At 48.2% G+C, this 13,590-nt stretch overlaps 5 protein-coding genes across 5 annotated transcripts; 2 read left to right on the top strand and 3 right to left on the bottom strand.

Annotated features, from left to right (window-relative positions):
* Positions 1-145: 145 nt before the first annotated feature.
* Positions 146-2,182, top strand: FMAN_12661 (uncharacterized protein; the record flags this gene model as incomplete). The annotated part of the gene is made up of 2 exons (XM_041823128.1): positions 146-1,809; positions 2,023-2,182. The coding sequence occupies 2 exons, from the start codon at positions 146-148 to the stop codon at positions 2,180-2,182; spliced, it is 1,824 nt and encodes a 607-aa protein (XP_041688740.1).
* A 2,606-nt stretch (positions 2,183-4,788) lies between these two features.
* On the top strand, positions 4,789-6,538 carry FMAN_12662 (putative PHO8-repressible alkaline phosphatase vacuolar; the record flags this gene model as incomplete). The annotated part of the gene is made up of 2 exons (XM_041823129.1): positions 4,789-5,334; positions 5,390-6,538. The coding sequence occupies 2 exons, from the start codon at positions 4,789-4,791 to the stop codon at positions 6,536-6,538; spliced, it is 1,695 nt and encodes a 564-aa protein (XP_041688741.1).
* A 549-nt stretch (positions 6,539-7,087) lies between these two features.
* Positions 7,088-8,992, bottom strand: FMAN_12663 (uncharacterized protein; the record flags this gene model as incomplete). The annotated part of the gene is made up of 1 exon (XM_041823130.1): positions 7,088-8,992. One exon carries the CDS (start codon positions 8,990-8,992, stop codon positions 7,088-7,090), a length of 1,905 nt encoding a protein of 634 aa, XP_041688742.1.
* A 1,141-nt stretch (positions 8,993-10,133) lies between these two features.
* FMAN_12664 (uncharacterized protein) lies at positions 10,134-10,897 on the bottom strand (the record flags this gene model as incomplete). The annotated part of the gene is made up of 2 exons (XM_041823131.1): positions 10,134-10,342; positions 10,423-10,897. The coding sequence occupies 2 exons, from the start codon at positions 10,895-10,897 to the stop codon at positions 10,134-10,136; spliced, it is 684 nt and encodes a 227-aa protein (XP_041688743.1).
* A 548-nt stretch (positions 10,898-11,445) lies between these two features.
* On the bottom strand, positions 11,446-12,175 carry FMAN_12665 (putative RPL34B-ribosomal protein L34.e; the record flags this gene model as incomplete). The annotated part of the gene is made up of 3 exons (XM_041823132.1): positions 11,446-11,634; positions 11,889-12,012; positions 12,138-12,175. The coding sequence occupies 3 exons, from the start codon at positions 12,173-12,175 to the stop codon at positions 11,446-11,448; spliced, it is 351 nt and encodes a 116-aa protein (XP_041688744.1).
* Positions 12,176-13,590: the final 1,415 nt, after the last annotated feature.

The raw sequence follows: 13,590 nt of genomic DNA on the forward strand, positions 1-13,590 counted from the left end.
TTATTCCATCTCTCTCAGCTGAGCTGATAGGCTTTCTACAGCTTTAAAGGTTGCTTTTATTCTACGCGCTCGTTCGACTGGCTTTAATACATACTCTACCTATCTCTCGGCTCTGCCTTTCGCAGGGCATCTTCCCGTTCATCCAATGTCAACATCACGAGACTTCGCTGTCCCAGCGGAGCACGATAATGCAATGCAGCCTCAGGACGATATAGAGCAAAGGAGTCGCCAAAGCCATTCTTCCAACACCAACGTATCTGAAGAGAAAGATCAGCATGTCCGCTACCACCTCACCCTCAACACGCAGAACCTCTCCCCGCCCAAGGCCGAGCCTATGCGGCCAGTGCGTTCCGACACAGAGGTGCATCGCGAAATGACATTTTCGCCCTCGATATTGCGACGCCGGATGACTCGCGCCCCAACGTTCAAGACGGTGGAGGATTATGATGAGTTCGACACTGCCTTTGGCGATCGTCCTGGTTGGCAGCCTGGCTCAGAGCCTGGATATGACCCAAAGCTTCCCGATGGAGGCCATGCTTCGATGCCTGCACTTCAAGCACCCTGTGAGATTTCTGTAATCGACTTTTCGCAAGATAAAATGGTTAAGCGCCACTTCGATAACGTGAATTTCATTGACTTCCTTGACCAGCCAAAAGAAGAATGGGCCAAATGCCGATGGATCAACGTCAATGGACTCAGTTGGGATGTTATTCAGGCAATTGGCAACAAGAAGGGTCTTCACAAGCTTGCTTTGGAGGACATGATGCAGATCAGGAACCGGACGAAGGCTGATTGGTACCCGAACCACGCTTTCATCGTCATGACCCTGCAGAAGCTTGTCCACCTGGTTGACGATGAAGATGATACAACCAGCACGAGCAGCACATACTCGAGCAAGACGCTCGGTGCTTTGAGAGGCTCAGTGAGGCAGCTTTGGAAGACTCGCAGAGCGGCCGACCCCGAGAAGGACTTTGAGACCTCGCTACGGCCACAGGACCCTATTACGGCAGACCTGCAAGAGACGGGCATGATAAGGACATTGCAGCGTTATCACGCCTCGGGAAATGAAGCACGCACAGAATTCATGGAGAGTCATTCATCCCTGACGCCATATCAAATGGCAGTGTCGGCAGAGCAGGTCTCTATATTTCTAACATCAGATAACACGGTCATCTCTTTCTTCGAGGTCTCGGCGGGAGATATTGAGCGGCCCATCGTCACCCGTCTGAGTACCCCGGGCACTATTCTTCGCGAGTCCAATGACGCATCTTTATTATGTCAGGGCATTATCGACGCCATCATCGACCTCGCCATACCCTTGACGTCTATTTACACAGACATTATTGCCGACATTGAGCTAGATGTGCTCACATCGCCGAGTATCAGCCAAAGCAAAAAGCTGTATATATGCATTAGTGAGATCAACAAAATGCTGAGCTTCCTCAACCCTATTGACAACTTGGTCAATGTGCTGAGGGATCACAAGACACATATGACCCATGACCAAGCCATGCAGGCACTGGAGAACCCTTCAACTGGTGTTATTGTCACTCCCATGACCCACACATACCTAGGCGATGTGCTCGATCACTGTATTATGATAACAGAAGCTCTACAACAGCTCAAGCAATCATCAGACAACCTCATCAATCTTATCTTCAACACCATATCAGCCCACCAGAATGAATCAATGAAGCAGCTTACCACTGTGACCATCATTTTCCTTCCTTTGACGTTCATAACAGGATTTTTTGGACAGAACTTTGCGGAAGAGGGCTTCCCCGAAATCCACCATGGTATTTGGTATTTGTAAGTATTCATTTCATCCAATGTTCAGGGGATACGAGAAACTTGGAACCTCTATCTCAAACGACGAAAAGACTTCAGATAACTCTGGGGTAATCTAGTCTGCCCCGATACTAGTTATTCTGGCACGTTGGTCAAAAATCGAAAGTTTTCTCGGGCTGGGCTGATTACAGCGCAATACTTCCGGAGTCATGCACAATACTAACAAGATTATAGCTGGGCCTGCGCCGTTCCGACTGTTGTAGCAACCATCTTGATCCTCATGAGAGAGATGATTTACAACTGGCTGGTGCGAGTCGTACAAAGAAGACACATCCTCACGCTTAGGAAAAAGAAGAAGAGGTCCAAGCAGCAAAAGATTAAGCTCAAGGTGTGACGGATACGCTGCGGGCAGGTAAGGATACTCGAGGTCTCGATTTTAAACGACAAAAAGGCTCATGGAAATCTAGGATAAGCTCAGGAAGCTTTGATGAGCTTATTTTTGGCGCCGTGTTATAAGCCCTGAGATGCTTTTCCTCCCCAGGGGCCGCTTATGAAGTTGAATGGCGGGAACATTTGCATTAATGATACCCAAGTATTGGTAAAGGAGTGGGCGTGATCTATTTGTAAGTGGCAGTGAATTTGAGTATAGCATTTATAAACAAGTTTACCAAGCACACTAGTCTTTTACAGGTGTCAAACACCTGAGAACAAAGCAAACTATATTGAAGTTACCCAGATAAATTTGAAGCATCAAACAAACTTGTGTTCTTGATTGGATTCTTAACAGTGTTGTGGAAATTTGAATATCAATATGGCTTGGACTTGGCGGATCTAGAATATGCACCATGCGTGTCTCCATCTTTACACTACATACGAGGATGTCAACGTCGTATCTCACAGCCACAACATCCCCCTTTTCTTTCCAAGTCCGGTATCATCCCCTCCTTTTTAAAACGGTAACCCAAGGTACTCGGAGTTACCAGAGCGCAGCGGGTCAGACTTGAGCATTCTTTGACAGAAGGGACAGGGCCAATCCAGTCAACTGTCTAAGAGACCTTGGGGTGCACCAATACCCCTCAGAAGGCGTTGTACGAAAGGGGGGAGGTCTAATACCGGCTCTGCATGCGTAAGCCATCAACTTTGATTCAAGCGTCCATCAGCAAGCGATGACAGTGCCTGCAAGGCACATTATAGAGTCGTCTGATACAATTGATAGACTGAGAGTATAGATATCAAAATACAACCAACTCCTGACAGCTTTGGCAGTTGTCATCCCTTCCGTGCGCCGCACTCATAGAAATACATCCTTAAATTTCACCTTCAGCTTGAGCTAGACCTTCTAATTTGGCTTCATTACATCGTACAGACGCTCTCTCAACTTTGTCTGTTGCCTGGGTGGTAGAAATAAGGGTATCCAGGAACCATGATAGAAGGGCATTCGAACCACCATCGAGGGCAACAAACGCCATATGTCAGAATTATCCGTGTGTTATGCCAGCCAGCAACACAATGATTGGGGAGAGTAAAGGGGAGCTCGTTCAGACCCTCTGCTGTCCAAGCATTTGGATCATTGATTCGGTGGATTTCTTGGTATACTTGGGGGCAGGATGTTTCGAAATGGAGCTCGCCATAACATCCGCAAAGATTTAGAAATAGAACGTAACCACACATGTGGGCTATTGAAATTTCGTTCTGGGGGCTTTTGTATCTTGTGCGCGCCCGTTGAGTAGCATGAGTGAGCCCAGAGAACGAGAAGCATAACGATGGTCCTGGTGGCTAAGCGTGAGGCAAGTCGCGTGAGTCTCAGGACATATCATGGTCAGCATCTTTGGATTGTCGGTAGAGATGAAGAGTGGCAGTTTGTCGTTCGTGGTTCGGGCGCCAGCTGCGAACCTTCTGATTGTTTAAACGGTTTGCGCTTCTGCTCTGTTTGAGGATCATTGTTAGTACCAGGCTCGTGTGTAGCAACTTGCCCCTAACGAACTGTTTGACAGCCGTTCACTTATGCCGAAAGCAACGTGCAGTTGGTTGCTCCGCGCATGAATAGCGAGTCACAAACCCTTCTGTGGCACCAATCTGTCATTCTTGATCCGGCGAGATTGGATCTGACATGTCGGTTTGAAGTTGGCTTTGGACCAAGAGATTCTCAGTTCTTTTGGCTGTTTAGTATGGCCACTCGGCCATTGACGAACAGCGGGAGGAAACATTATAGCATGAGGACGTCGTTTTCGAAGGAGGAGACGGAATACGATAGCCCTTAGCCTAAACTTGCTATGAATCCATGAAGTCGGGTGAAGTACATGCTCGGTTCAGGCTTATACCAGTCCAATAAGCTTGAAATTTGAGTTATCGTATTGGACGGGTCGCCGCGAGCCGTCACCGCCTGTTGAAACAACGGTACGGAAGCCGGGTCTACTTCTTTATTTAAAGATGGATCTGTTGAATGCTCAGGCGGAAATGAGGGTCATGGAAATGCGAGTAAGTTGGAGGTTTCATAGAGTAGAGTTTCTTTGATATAGAGTTCAACTCCCTAACCAGTAGGTAAACACACGTGAAGATGCATATTTGGAGACCATCCAGAAAAGAGCAAAACCCCATGATCTCGATTACCTTAAAATTATGCTCGCGTGGTCAAGATACCATCTCACCATTGGTTATCTTCCCCCAAAACTGATTATCAGTGAGCAATGAGCCTTCGTCCCGCTCCACCCACGTGAACCACTGATGTCACCCGGTCCACCGCTAATGGAACTGTAAGCCCCTGTAACGAGCTCTGAAGCTACCCCCGCATAGCTCCAACTCGTAGTGTCGCATAAGTTAATGGATGTCATAATCGCCTATCCAACCATTTTCTGTTGTCTTGTTGCACCTTGCACAACCCAACACTCTCCCTTTTTCTTACGCGGCCAGATAACGTACAATGGTTTGTCTCTCCTCTTCTTCCCTTCTGCCTCAGTCCGAGACTTATCTTGTCATCCCACGTTTTCTTTCCAGCTAACAATGTCTTCTCCTCAGGCCAACGAAAGCGATCCTCTCTTGTCCGGTGACGGTGACGGTGACGGCCGCTCCGATGCTCAGGCCGATAAGGGCGCCCGGAACTCGCGACTCCGTGAACTCGGCCTCTTTGCCTGGGCTCTGATTGCCACTGCTGCCGTCACTGTTGTTGCAATTTGGACTCAGCATGAGCAACAAACCAGGCATGATCACAACACGCCCGCCTCTAAGCGAAACCTCGTCTTCATGGTGTCAGACGGCATGGGCCCTGCACCTTTGTCCTTGACGCGTAGCTTCCGACAACACGTGGAAGAGCTTCCCTACGGCGATACCCTCACTCTCGATAAGCATTTCTGGGGCACGAGCCGGACTCGCTCCAGCAGTTCCCTGGTTACAGACAGTGCTGCTGGTGCTACAGCCTTCTCCTGTGGCAAGAAGACCTACAATGGTGCTATCTCTACGCTCCCTAACCACGATCCCTGTGGAACCGTCCTAGAAGCTGCCAAGCGTGCTGGATATCATACTGGACTTGTTGTCACGACGAAGATTGAGGTATGTGTGATCAGAGGGTAACTAAGTCACTACGAAACTAATCAATACTGCCCAGGATGCCACTCCAGCCTGCTTTAACTCCCACGTGGTCCTCCGCGAGATGGAAGACGAGATTGCTCTCCAACAGATCGGAGAAGGTGTCCTGGGCCGAACTGTTGATCTGATGCTTGGTGGTGGCCGCTGTAACTTCTTGCCCAACAGCACCGAGGGCAGCTGCCGAGCCGACGACACAGACGTGATCAAGATTGCAAAGGAAAAGCACAACTGGACCTACACCGACAGTCGCGCTGGCTTTGATGCTCTCAAGGGCGGCAACAACGTCAAGCTGCCTTTGCTCGGACTCTTTGCCCCAACTGACATCCCCTTTGAGATTGACCGCCGAAACCACAACGACGTCTACCCCTCGCTGAGCGAAATGGCCAAGACCGCTCTTCGCGCTCTTGAGAAGGCTACTGAAAAGAGTGACAAGGGCTTTTTTATCATGATCGAGGGCAGCCGAATTGACCATGCCGGTCATATCAATGATCCTGCAGCTCAGGTCCACGAGGTTCTTGAGTATGACAAGACATTCCAAGCTGTTCTCGACTTTATCAAGGAGAGCAAGACTGAAACCGTTCTTGTCGCAACTAGTGACCATGAAACTGGTGGTCTTGCCACTGCGATTCAGGAACCTGGTCACCTCCCAGTCTACAACTGGTACCCCAAGGTACTTGCAAATGCTACTGCTTCAGCTGAGTGGCTTCACGCCAAGCTCAACGCACACCTTGCCTCTGATTCCAACATCAAGAAGAATAAGGAGAAGCTAAAGACGTACATCAACGAGGAACTCATCGTCCGCGGTCTTGGTATCTCCAACGCCTCTGATAAGGAGATCACCACCATTGCTGATCATCCTGAGAGCGCTCTTGTCCTCTTCTCAGCTCTCATCTCCCTGCGCGCTCACGTCGGTTGGAGTACACACGGCCACACCGCCGTCGACGTCAATATCTACAGTTCTGGTGGCCCCCGAACAGAGAACATCCGTGGTAATGTTGAGAATACCGATGTTGGCAAATATCTACGGGAGTATCTTGAGGTTGACGTCGACGCGATCACCTCGGAACTCATGGAAAAGATGAGCAAGGCTGATCTTCAAGATGTTGGTATGGAGGCACTCGACGAAGTTTGGTCTCTTGGTAACAAGTACCATGCTATTGAGGTTTAATGAGCATACTGCATTTTTTAGAATGATTATACGACTTATATGGGTCTAACAAGAGGTGGGAAAGGAGGTCTTGATCAAGATATGTAGAGTGGCATATCCAACCTATAGTAGATTTACTTGTTAGCTTGCCTATGATGCATTTGAACTTTTTGAGTTTTCGTTCCAACACAACTACAGCAACTTATTAGCTGCTGTCTATTGAGACATCGCTCGATATATATCCCTTCAATTCACATGAAATCAGAGAATCAGATTCATCGTGGTCATCCCAGCACGCCAGTGGTACCCGAGTCTAGATGCTTTGACCAGTTTCGTCTCCATAGAGACCCGAAAAATAGGGTAAAATATCATGCCTGTTCACGGGCAGTGACCGCTACAATGCTTGACTGCGATCAAAAGTCGAGCAGTTCATTATCTATACGCTAGTTACCAACAAAAACCATCGGCCAGACTCCTGGTTGTTAACCAAGTAAATACTTTAAACCAACCAATATACTCCTCACTTGTGACCATTAACCCCCTTAACCAAGCGCCTTTCCCCCTTGATGATCATGGCCGGCTTGCAGAAGCCGAGCCAACATTGTATCGTACATACAGACGATCTAGAAAGTGCGAGTGACGGATCCCATTAGGCCTCGCCTTGGCAAATGTGTCGATAGCCTCCTGAACCCCGAAATCGCACCGCTCAACGAGATAGCATACAATAAAGTATCCCGTGCGGTTGAAGCCGTAATGGCAGTGCACTCCAACAACACACTGATCGGGATTTGTCCAGCCCTCGGCGGTAGCGCGCGCAGGCTGCCGATTTCGGAGGTCGTCAACCAACTTGATAAAATCTTTAACCTCACGATCCTCTGGGGGTATCTTCGAAACTGTGGGGAACTTATGATAATGGATTCCAGCTCGTTCTAAGCCGCGTGGGTCATAGTGAGGCTGGTCTTTAGAGATATCAATGATATCTTTGACGATAGAACCCCAATTTGAAATAAAACTCTGTGGAGAATGGACATCATCCACTTCACGAAGTGTCTTGAGTGCCCGGAAGATGGGTTTTCCAGTACGTCCAATCGGCTCGGATACTGGAGTAACAGACTTCCATTTGTTGAGATTTTTGACGTCCCATTTTCCCTCACGGTTGAGGTATTGCAGTTGCCAGGCCAGGGAGAGTCTTCCAGTAACGTGTGTGGCCAGGAAATCAGAAATTAACCCGGCAACGGCACGAACTGAGCAAGGGGCGTATAGGACAGCGTGTGTTGCAGGTAGTGGCATAACAGTGGTCTTCACTACCTTCCTGGGATGGTTCGGTTGCGCAGGTAGTTCAGTCATAGTCTCGTTGGGGGTTGAGGGATCATTGGGGCTATTCTCTTCTGAACTGGGAACCACCGTAGACTTGGCCTTTGTGAAGTCATCGTCATTGATATCTTCAATAGCTTGTGGAACATGATCCTGCGGTCTTGTAGAAGAGTTGACGGGGGCAGCAGCTTCGACGATAGCCTCGTGTGTCTCTCCTGATGCCCCTGATTCTGGCAGAGTCTTGTCAGGATCCAATGCGTTAGCAATCTTTGTGGCTTCCTCAGGTGAAACAACAGTGTCCCCTTCAGCACCTATCAAGAAGACGGGGATATTTAATCCTGCCCAGACTTCTAGGGTCGGGAGACCGCCTTTGGGTTTGCCGTTATGATAGAGTGGTAGGGCGCCATTGGCAATGCGTCTAAAGACTGGGGTTCGACTCTGTCTGTTAAAGCGATATTGAAGTTTTCGGGTAGCCTCGTCGGCATCCTTTCCAACGAAACGCCTGACGCTGGCACTGTTGTGTCCTCCCCGACCGTTCCATGCTCGCCACAGATCAAACATCCACTCCGGAGCCCAAAGTCCCATCCGAGCCCACCATGTTATTGATTCACCAGGAGGGCTTGACACGGGGCAGATAGCCACCAATCCTACGACGTACTCGGCTAGCGAGGTTGTATGGTCGACTTGGGTGTTGGCCAACTTAGCAGCGAGACTTGTCCCCATGCTATGGCCGATCAGGACCACTCGTTGGCCTGCGTCCTTGTCTCGATAGTCCTCAATGACTGTTTCCAAAAGCTCTACCAAAGCATCCGTCGTGTAGGCTTCCCAATCAAGGACCGAGAAATCAGATCGGCCACAACCGGGGTAGTCAATTGCCATGCAGGTAGCCACATCCACCAGACTACTTAACAGAGGATGAAACTGGGCAACGGAGCCGCCCAAGCCATGCAGAAATACTAATAGTGGTAATGGGGCAGGTTTTTGGGGTAGTTCGTCTGCCTTGACATGTTGTCGGTAGAAAACTCGGATTCCAGAGTATGTGAAACGACTTGTTGTATAGGACTTGAACTCTGAATGATCTTTCAGCAAAGTCGGGTCCGTGAGGTGAGGGTCTGTGGAGTCGATAGCGTCCCGTTGGACGCTCGCTGCAGGAGAGTCCATAAGTGCGCGTGAGGGTTTTATACTCCAGGATATTGGCGGAGGTGTGTTGTAAGTTTGTTGCGGATTTTCTATAGTTTATAAGAAGGAAGGACTGAATTGCAATTGGATTTGAGTTCAGGTCGATTGTTTTAGTTGCATCAGAGATTGAAGCTGTTGTTGAGTCACCAACAAGGTATTGACTGGTATTACACGAGTAACACCAAGTTCGCGTGTTTCTCCGACCACCGCAGCTGTCTCATACAATCGGTATGAAATAGGTCAAATAGTGCAACGCCGCAAAGACTTGCAGTTTCATAGAGAAGCCCAGTTGACAACGAGAACTTGAACGATCAACAGCCCAGGGCCCAGCCAAGCTTTTGAAGTTCTTGGACCCTAGGTATGTGCCCCACGCGAACCGCGGTCAGGGCGCGCCAAACAACAAAAATTGCGTGAAGTGTGACCTAATAATGTCAAAAATCGATGCTGAATTCGATGATCTTCAGTGTGGATATTGTGTAGCGTTGCTGGATTGACATTGATGATGAGACTGGAGATTTGGCTTTGAGTAATTGTCAAAGTTCAGGGAAGCAACCAATTACACAATTGCATCATACCTTGTGGGCGAATTAGATCTCCATTGGGGGAACCAATTATTTGTGCAGGACTGAGGCATGTTGTGCATAAAGCCTACCCTGAAGAATGGAATTTCTGAGTAGAGTCTCGAAGTTATGCTCTCTCCTTTAATCGTGACTCTTTTTGGTTTGATAATTAATTTAATCAATTTGGCTTCCAGGATGACATTATCGTAATTGCCAATAATTTATGAGTTTGGTTCAGGAACTACGTTATGAACTAATGCAAGTACTCTATATTTGCAATTCTTGGTCATAGATAGGTAGCGTGTAGATTTTGGCAATACAAGTCCCTGGCCTCGACTGTTAGAAAGATATACCACGGCTCATAAGGAATGGATATAGAATTTGAAGACAGGGAGCTTTCCAAGTCCCATGCCAATCGCTTGATATGGGCAAAATAGTCAGTTCGAGGACTCGACATTTCCCTGTTTAAAATAGCGAATACCTATATGCAGCATCTTGCCCTCACATCCATACTCTTACAATAAAAATACACCTTCGAAGTGCGGTTCTCGGTTCAGCTGTTCTCATTCCGCTCCAACGCCGTCCTTCCATCCAATGGGTATTAGAGCAGCTGCTACGTTCGAAACGCCTCGTTCTGTGGCTAATAAATTGAACTGCGCAGCTGCATTTCTCGTGTCCAGGATTTCAATTCGCATACTAAGTTCCGATATGAGTCGTCTCGTTTCGGGTGCCAATGGCATAATAGATGGGCCGACCCCGATGATGAGAAGATCTGTAACTCAATTAGCAAAGAGAATTCCCCTCAATGATGCATAATATGACATGGCGCAAGTAACGAGGATGAACACATACCAGGTCGGGGCCACAGTAGATCAAATAGCGCAAATGCCTTTGGTGGTAGCTCAAACTGGCCCTTCTTGTTGACAAGATTCATTGAGCCTTTGGCCTCCCACGGACGCCAGTTGAACACCTCGCCGTCAATCAACAAAACGCCATTACCGCCCGTCACAGTAATGCCACTGTTCAGTCCAAATCCATCATACATGCACACGTCGACCGAAGTTGAAGGCGCTGGGGTGTTGCCGAGTACGTCGAGCTCGGCAAAGTCGGTTGGGGGAGGGTGCGCTGGTGGCTGTTGGTCCTTTCTCCGGCTTGGAAGGGTGTGGAAAAGTCGGCAGCTTGATGAAGAGGCTTGAGAACGAGGTGAGACTGTCGAGGTGGTGGCTCTAAAAACCGTAGTCGCGGATCTAGGTCGCTGCGTCTGGACGAGAGCTTGGCACACTGCTCGCTGTGCGCTGCAAGGCCGGATGAGACTTCGTGATGCCATGACAGAATGCCAATCGTGCCAGTATCGTGGGTTTCAAGGTAGTTACACGGTTGTGTTAGAGGGAAGGATTTCTCGTTCCGATGTAGGAATTAGAAGAGCTTGTCCAAGTAAGTGGGGGATAGATAATTTTAGCACGTCATGATTTCACCTCGCCTTATTCTGTCTACGAATTTGAGATGGCACAAATGGAGGATCCGTTCAAAGGACAAGGAATCAACGAAACACATTTTGTCAACCAGTGGATATAATTTGACCCAGTGGCGCCATTAACTTTTTATCTCACTTTCATGGTCATAATTTTTGACATTTTCGCCACACCAACAAAACTTCATCACTCATGCATAATCCACGCCAGCTTGATGTTCTTTCTCATTCAAGTCACCAAGAGGATAGTAGCAGTCCTAAGACGGCGGACGGCCAACCATTTGGCACCGGCCCGATGTATCATGCAGTCCCTTTTTGCCTAATGAACACCAAAGCAATGAACCGAGTCCTCAGAGTTCCTTGCCTTTCCCACGCAAAGCCTAACCTAGCAATGGAGATTGCATTTATTTCTTCTTCTGGCTCTGCTCCTGCTCCTTGAGCACCTTCTTCACGATCTTCTGCTCCTCAATAAGGAAAGCTCGGACGATACGGTCGCGGACACAGTTGCCGCATCGAGAACCACCGTAGGCGCGCTGGACGGTCTTCTTGGGCTTGGAGATCTGAGAGTACTCGCGGGGTCGGAGAGCGGGAATCTATACGAAAATTGAGTCAGTTCCGATATTCCATGGTAGTCGATAATCCTTCGCGACAGAGGGTTAAGACAAAAACGAGAAGCCGACTGGTCGGTTGGTTCATGCTAAATCTCGTTCCTCTCGTGAGATGTCAAGCCCTTGGCCTTAACATTGCAGTCCCTCACTATCTCGCATGCCAGCCAGTGCCCGTTTGCCGTCCTCGTGTTGTCTCATCCCTCATATCGCACAAGATTCGCTTGTCTTGGTCAACTTACGCCGATGAGCTTGGAGCCGCAGTCACCACACTTGGGAACGGTGCCGCGCTTCTTGATGTGCAGCACACGGAGCTCACCACCTGGGGTACGCACGGTGCGTGTGGTATTAGAGCTGGTGTTCCAACTGGGAGCATGGTTAGTTCTTGATCGTGTGGCCGTGTCGGAAGTATGAGGCTGTATGGCGAGAGCTGGTATCTCGACATATTTCGAGAGCGAAAAGACTCGACAGCTTCGTAGGGAAAAACTCACCCGTTACGGCGGCGATAGGTGACTCGGTGGTTAACCATTGTAGCGGCTTGGTGATTTGACTGAGCTGCTCGGGTTAGTTGGTGTTGGACGTTGGTCGCGAGAGTAGGAGAGGAGATTTCGCAAAACACTCGAGTTGTTAATTCTGTGTGGGTGTGTAAAATTCGTGGTGGGACTAGCGTGGTTAGCACGTGACACAGCCACACTATGGCTCAGCGCTTTCCCAAGCCACGGGCTCCACTTGTATGTCAAAGAGATCTTCAGGTGAGGACGTAGCTAGGGGAGTAAAGAAAACTCGGGACCTTGATCCTAAATGACAAAAAAAGATTTAGGTAAATTATTAATATCCTAGCCTAAATCTAGGATATTCTTTGCTGAGTTTATTTTGGCGCTTTATAATAACGCCTGATGTTTTCTGGCTCCCCCAGGGGCAGTTTCAATTAGTTGGTGGTAATCTGTAGACAAAGAGAAGCAACATGCTTCATTTGTATCAGTGTCGCAGAAACAGAGCATATCTCTGTGCTTGCCGAGCGCCACCGAACAGTCTGAGTTAGGTGAAAGAATTCACTGTTATTTAATGGATAGAACGATACGCTACAACAGAGGGACGCATCGAAAGAGTGCACCAGGCTTTGCTTTTTAGACTACCTAAAGAGACACAAAACTCAGGATAGGTCGCAGATTGACTCTCTGAAACATTCACCCTGATATCTCTCTTAACTTACTCTGAACAATATATGGGGGCGCCGGTTCTTGTCATTCCTCCTTGCCCAGATACGGCTCTTACACACGGCCGATTTCGCGTCTAACTCAACCACTTGTATTTGGGTGTATACAAATGTTCTTTTGAAGTTTTACTAAATACAAAAACAGTGTCAATACCGAGATGCTGAGTCTTGACTGAGCCTGGTGCCATATTCCCCTGACTATAAGTCACGATAGGACTCGATAAGTTATCAGCATGAAAGAATATCTTTATTCTAGTAAACGCTTAGAAATAAGATCAGTCGGTAGAAGATAATGAAATCGTTCATACCCATCACTATTGGTTCTGAGTTCCCTCCTCGAGAACTTTGAATCTTAGGTACCTACTCAAGCTATACATACTCTGTGATTGGAGATACTGAAGACTATAAGTTTTCGTAGTCCACGTTCTAAACACTTCATATAGAGGGTTTAGTAAACAACATATAGACTAGAAATCTAGGCATAAAGATTAAAAAGGGTCCAATGCCATTGTCCAATTATGACCTATCTGCCCCCTCTGGTAGCTCGGTGTCGGTCTTCCAATGTGTCCTCCGCCGTCAATCGTGACGGCCTTGGTTCAGATCTTACCTAGTCGAACACGATCAATCTGCCCCTGCCCTCGAAGGAAGAAACAGTCTTATGGAAACTTAGGGTCATCTCTCTCGTCCTCAAATTATGCAAGTCAGGATAATTTGACTGCGATTGATCA

Source organism: Fusarium mangiferae (genome assembly GCF_900044065.1).
Source record: "Fusarium mangiferae strain MRC7560 genome assembly, contig: FMAN_scaffold015, whole genome shotgun sequence".
Lineage (NCBI taxonomy): Eukaryota > Fungi > Ascomycota > Sordariomycetes > Hypocreales > Nectriaceae > Fusarium > Fusarium mangiferae.